Source organism: Lepidochelys kempii, chromosome 8, assembly GCF_965140285.1.
Source record: "Lepidochelys kempii isolate rLepKem1 chromosome 8, rLepKem1.hap1, whole genome shotgun sequence".
Lineage (NCBI taxonomy): Eukaryota > Metazoa > Chordata > Testudines > Cheloniidae > Lepidochelys > Lepidochelys kempii.
The window spans coordinates 83,251,408-83,257,425 of record NC_136387.1 but is presented as its reverse complement, the minus strand read 5'-3'; the positions used below and the strand labels follow the sequence as shown (position 1 = coordinate 83,257,425).

The following is a 6,018-nucleotide window of genomic DNA, read 5'->3' as shown; positions in this document are numbered from 1 at the left end:
CACAAACCAATGGACTCTACTACTTTCAAATACTCCAGCTTCGGACACGTGTAACATACAATGGAATACAATAGGGACCATCACTTGAAGAAAGCGAACCCCCGCTCGGGTCTCTGCCAATCTGACCCAGGGGAAAATTCCTTCCCAACCCCAAATACGGCGATCAGTTAGACTCTGAGCACATAGGTAAGACCCACCAGCCAGACACCTGGGAAAGAATTCTCCGTAGTAACTCAGAGCCCTCCCCATCTAGGGTTCCATTACCAGCCACTGGAGACATTTGCAGCTAGCAGTCGCAGATTGGCTACATACATTGTAGGAAGTCTCATCATACCATCCCCTCAGTTTGTTGCAATAAGTCATAAATCCAGTGTTCAGAGGGAGTATTATTATTTTATTTTATACCCTGAGAAAACCTGCTTCAATACAGATATACCCCCTCCCTGACTGCACACTTGTAGTTGTCACTTGCCACTCCACACTGGAACCTATATGGGATATCATTAAACTACAACCCAAACTTGATGAGGGCCCCATCCTGAAAGAAATCTTTCCTGAACCCCTCTTCTGGCCTTCAAACAACCCCCAAGGTGGTCCAATAAAAGATATTACCTCACGTTGTCTCTAAACACCAGCTCCTAACACCTAAATGGGGAAAACTTTAAGGAACACCTCTTAAACACATGAAATCTGTATTGCAATCAAGTTACTACATATTATTTGTATTTCACTTACAAGAATTCAAACACATTTGAATAAATATTTCCAGTTTTTAAAGGTCATTTTTATTTAAACCAGCCTTAAATAATGTTGATTTCAGGCGGGGGGGAAGGGGGAGAGAAAGAAAAAAGATTGAATGCCATTCACATTCCAGTATACATTATCCAGCAAGATTTTGTAATCTTGCAACATATTTTATCCAACTTCTGACATCACAAATCATGCCAAAAAGTGTTTTGTAACTATACAATGATTTTTTTCAGTTTTAATTAAATTTAATTAAAAAAAAGACTAGACAATTTAATTTCTTAAGTGCGCATCAGTCTCATGTCCACAATCATTTACATTCCACGCTTCATGCTCTCAACAAATATCCTAAAGAAGACTAAGATTTTTTTCCATCACTGATAGTACTGAAGATATTTGGTAGGTTTATATACAGAAGCTTATTATATGATTTAAACTTTAGTAGGCAATAAGTTACTGACATATGCTGACCAAAACAATATTCCATCCAGACTAATTATATATTTGATACATTCAAATAAGAAAAGAATTTGAAAGTTTTATGCTGTTCATTATTTTATACATTGCAGTGCAAACAAAAAAAAGTGAAACTTAACTTTTCCTGAGTGTTTACTACTTCCCCATGATCCATTTAAAATATGCTCTTTTTATACCTCGTCTTGTCAAAACTGTACAATTAAAGACATGCTGCATTTTGTAAATGTCAGAAAAGACTGATCAGCAATTTATAGCGATATTTAAAAGCATTTTTAAAATCCTTCATCTCAATTTTATAATTCTACAAAGGACAGCATAGGTTTAATATGTAGCAAAAAACTGTGTTGACTTTTTTCAATTAACCAAATGTTCCAAATTATGTAAGTCACATACCTTCCAAAACATGAAGGGAATAGTCTGTCTGAAAGGTTTCAAAGTAAATTTTTTAACAAATCTATATTATAAGTTTCAAATCATTCTTCCATTACTAACATAATGCCCAATGAGCTGCCCCTTTCTAGGCAAAAATAAAATAAAATAAAAACTAAACACCTTTCAGGAATGTGTTTTGGGCAAGTGGAAAGGATTTCTTACAAATTCATATTTGTGCTGATGGCTACAGACCACGAGTTTCTAATTCAATCTTCTCCTCTGTTTGAAGCACATCAGGTTCTACTGGAGCAACAGGTGGTCGGAGCATGATCTCTGGCCCGCCCCCATAGATTGACTGGAGAAAATTCCAAGTTTCTTCAGAAATCTGTCCAGAATCTGCTCCTGAAAACAATATATTTAATCTTTTTCAAAAGAGTATCTTTAAAAATTTAGATTATGAGTTAGAGTAAAACTCCTGTGACTTTAGAAAAAGATGTTTAAGAGTGGCAGAAAACTTCTTGCCCTAAATACTAAACACTCCAATTTAATATCATTCCTTTGAATTTCTGCAACACTGTACATACTATCCAACCTGGTTACAGTATTTTGTAAGTGAACTGTCAAGAACATAATGGAGAACAAACTGTTTCTTACATTTAATACTAATTAATACCAAAACCAACTGGTCACCAGAGAATGTGGCACGTAATTTTATCTCAAACGTACAACTAGCATATCAAAACCCAAAATAGGTTATAAAATGTGAAGTTTCTATAATGAATCATCTTATTTGATATATTTGTCCACCAGGCTGATTGCAGACAAGTTTGTGTTCACGTTCTGGCAATCAAAGGATTTCACATCCAACTCCAGCTAACTAAGGCATGGAGTTAAGGGACTCCACAAAGTCCAGTCTGCTCACAATGGCTGAGACAAAGCACTAGAAGTGCAGACTATAAAGCAGGAAACACGAAGAAATTCTCAGAACCCAAGGAAGAATACACCAATAGGACATTACAGATGACAACAACAGAATCGCATTGACTTTAACAGGTGTTGGATCAGCAATTACGTGGTACTGTACAGTATTTACCAGAGTTCCTGTCACCTCTCTCTCTTTCAACTCAGAGTCAATGCAAGACAAGTGAGTTTAGTAGAAATACTTTTCCAATTCCTATCTAGTTCTATTATGGCTTAGGATAGCTTAAGCTAGAGTGAGAGCTTGGTGGCCAATCTACCAGCAGTAAGTGATTTAACACCAAGTTTCCTTATTGTTGTATGTTATAGTCAGATGCTTAACATATGGACACTGTGTATATAGAGTTTAAATAATTAAACCTCTAATATACCATGGGTCTAAGTCTCATAGAAACCAAGTAACAGGATAATGTAAATATTTAGCCATACTGCCTGTAAACTTTAAAACCACATCTTAGAGGGTAATATTATGAAATGCATTAAGATGAATTTTGAAAGAGTACAGTTACTATATTACTCCTGGGGGCATTCTGTGCCACTGCATGCACACATATTTCATGTAATGCGCATATTTTTAATTTTTTTTTTTTCAGAAAAGTTGCTGGAGTTCTGCCTTTGTCCCACCAGAGGGCGGTATGGCGCTAAAACAGAGCAGCAGCTCCTGGCCAACCCCAGCTCAATAGGGAAGAGAAAGAGCCTGCCTTCTTCACAACGCCTGTTGGGCCAGGTCAGGAGATAGGGGATATGCGGAGACAGACAGCGTAGGCTGCTGGGGAGGTCAGACGCAGGCTCAAAGGCTAGTGGAGGAGGACAGACTAGGGCAGGGGCTGAATGCAAGTGGAGGCACAGGGCCACATGGGCAGAGGGGAAGGGGATGCAGAGCTACAGAGGGGAAGGGGGATGGCTGAGTGGGGGCACAAAGACACATTAGGACAGGTATACATGGAGATGAGGGGAGGGGGCTGGCTGAGGGGTGCAAGGACACATAGGGACAGGGGGGAGGGGTACAGGGCCGTATGGGGAAGGTGAGTGGGTGGCTGAGTGGGGGTGGAGGGGCACATGTTGACCGGGGCAGATGTGCCTGACTGAATGGGAGAGGCTAGGGGTCAGCCAGGGTCTGCATGGGGGATGCTTCCTAACAATCCCTCCCCACCCCACCCCCGCAAAAAAACTCTGTTCCATATGTTTGCCACACATACCCAACAACCCTTCACGTTCATACCCAGCAACTACTTCGCCCTCCCTCAGCTCCTCCATACCCCTGACTCCCCAGGCCTTTGCACCGCTTCTGAGGGGTGCGGGAAATATGGTTCTGTACTGTACTTTAAATGAATTACTCCTCAGAGTTCTGTATTAATATGCCTAGTAAGAATCTATTTGTCAAAAACATTTCCTGAATCTTTTTTTGTTGCCTGTATTGTTACACACATACTTGCTGACAGGTATTTTGAAATAAATTACCAAAATAATTGAAACTGGTGTGATTATATTGTGTTATTTTGACAAATAAAATATGCAGATTTTTTCAAAATTTTAAAATATTTGTGCAGAATTTTTAATTTTTTGGCACAGAATTCCCCCATTAGTACTATATGCTATGAATGCAGATGACGCTTTCTGTATGTAATGACCTACCAACAACAATCCACTAGAGGACTCCAGCTCTATCATTCAAATCCCCTTCAGAACACTGACTTCTATCAGGCTCACAAAAATTATTAAAATTATTTTTAAAATTTAATAAGATCCTTTTCCTCTAGGTCTCCCAGGGCATTTTTTCTATACTTTTCCATTTTCTGTATTTCTCTTGGGCACAGACTTTGATATTTTTGTCTTGAGCTGGGCACACACACATTGTGGCTATATTCTTTTACTTTGACGTAATTCTTGATTCAAACTGATGATCCAAATCAGGACAGACTGTTTAAACGGATGTACCTTACATCCAGTAGCTTCAAAGCCAGCACCTCCAACCTAGAGGGAAAAGACTCCAAGCTCAAAGCATACTGAGTGGTACACATCTAACGAAAGACAACAGAGAGAAAATACCTTCCCCCTCAATAGAAAATTAGTTCTCTACACTATTTTCGATACTCATATCTGTAGTTGGATTTATCTGCAATAGAAGCTAGACCATTAATTTTCTTGGGTAAACTGTCAGGTGGCCTGGCTGCTTGGGGTCATGTGTCTGTTTTTTTCTCCAACTGCCATGCATGTATGATCTGAAAATTAGCATGAAGAGCATAAAACCACTAAAACCTGCATATAGAACGTCATAGCAGCATTTCTCCCAAACCATTAACAAAGAATAGGCTGCATAAATAATTTACAATATTATTAGTTACTTACCTTGTTTTAATATAACATTACTACATTTAGTGACTGCAATCTTCGTATTATCAATAGGGCCTGGAGGATCTAGTGTGGAAAAAAGAATAATAAAAAATTAGGACTCTGAAAATGGAAAGAAAGTAGTTTTTATTTTTATTTTTTTTAAAAGAGCATTGCAGTTGAGTTGCCTCCCATTGGTCTACTCACTGCTGAATTGTATACTTTGTATGGAGGAAAAGGAAACAGATGATTTCAGCAATAGTACTATGATACAAAGACACAAATGGACATTTTTCAGAAAGTAACCATTGCAATAATGAATAAAATCTTCGAGCAGTTTCAAAAGCAAGTTAGCCACAATTGCTATCCTTACCCAATCCCCATAATAGATATTATCCAATATTTAAACTGTAGCTTTACAAAAGAGACTTGCACCTGAAGACAGCTCTATTAACAAGAGCTGCATAATTCCTGCATAATACTTGCAACATATCAAAGCATGCATTAAATATTTTCTTTACTATTCTGCTCATGATATTCTTTGTTCTATCCTTCTGACAACATTCAGACATAATTTACTTTACTGGTACTACTACCTGAAAAGACAGAGAACATAACGAAAGAGCACAGATTACCTACCTACTGAAGAGTGTTTTATAACCTCAAGTAGTTACTTACCACGGTCTTTGCCCTTCACAAATCCTTCCCATTCTCTGAACCACTGCATACTGATGCAGTAAAAAATGGATGGAGATTCTTCTTCTTGGAATGCTCTGTTGAGCTAGAAAAAACAATAAAACAGACAGGCCCATTACCTGCATTGTTATAGATAGATGCAAAATGATTTTTTTCAGTAAACCATGATTTCTATCTAATATCTGATGAGTTGAGTAGCAATATTTGGATTGATACAAAATTATTTAAATGTTCTCAGTGTATCAAAGCAGTAAACACTTGGTAGTCTTGAATCTCACGAAAATATCTGAAAGTCAATTCCTACTTGAGAGTTTAAAGATTTTATGTTTCCTTTGAATAAACTAGTACCTTAACTAACAACTAAAACTAATGCTCCTCTATTGAGCATAAGAGTGTCCACCACCAACCATTGCAGGG

At 37.9% G+C, this 6,018-nt stretch overlaps 1 protein-coding gene across 8 annotated transcripts in view; it reads right to left on the bottom strand.

Annotated features, from left to right (window-relative positions):
- Positions 1-762: 762 nt before the first annotated feature.
- The window catches only part of USP33 (ubiquitin specific peptidase 33), a 90,288-nt gene continuing 85,032 nt past the window's right edge, over positions 763-6,018 (bottom strand). For 6 of the 8 annotated variants that reach the window (XM_073357280.2, XM_073357282.2, XM_073357283.2 and 3 more), the window contains 3 exons: positions 5,584-5,686; positions 4,924-4,992; positions 763-1,998 (listed from right to left, as the gene is read on the bottom strand). In XM_073357280.2, the coding sequence (XP_073213381.1) occupies positions 1,841-1,998; positions 4,924-4,992; positions 5,584-5,686 (330 nt within the window). In that variant the 3' untranslated portion in view covers positions 763-1,840. The other 2 variants (XM_073357286.2, XM_073357287.2) reach the window with 2 other exon arrangements.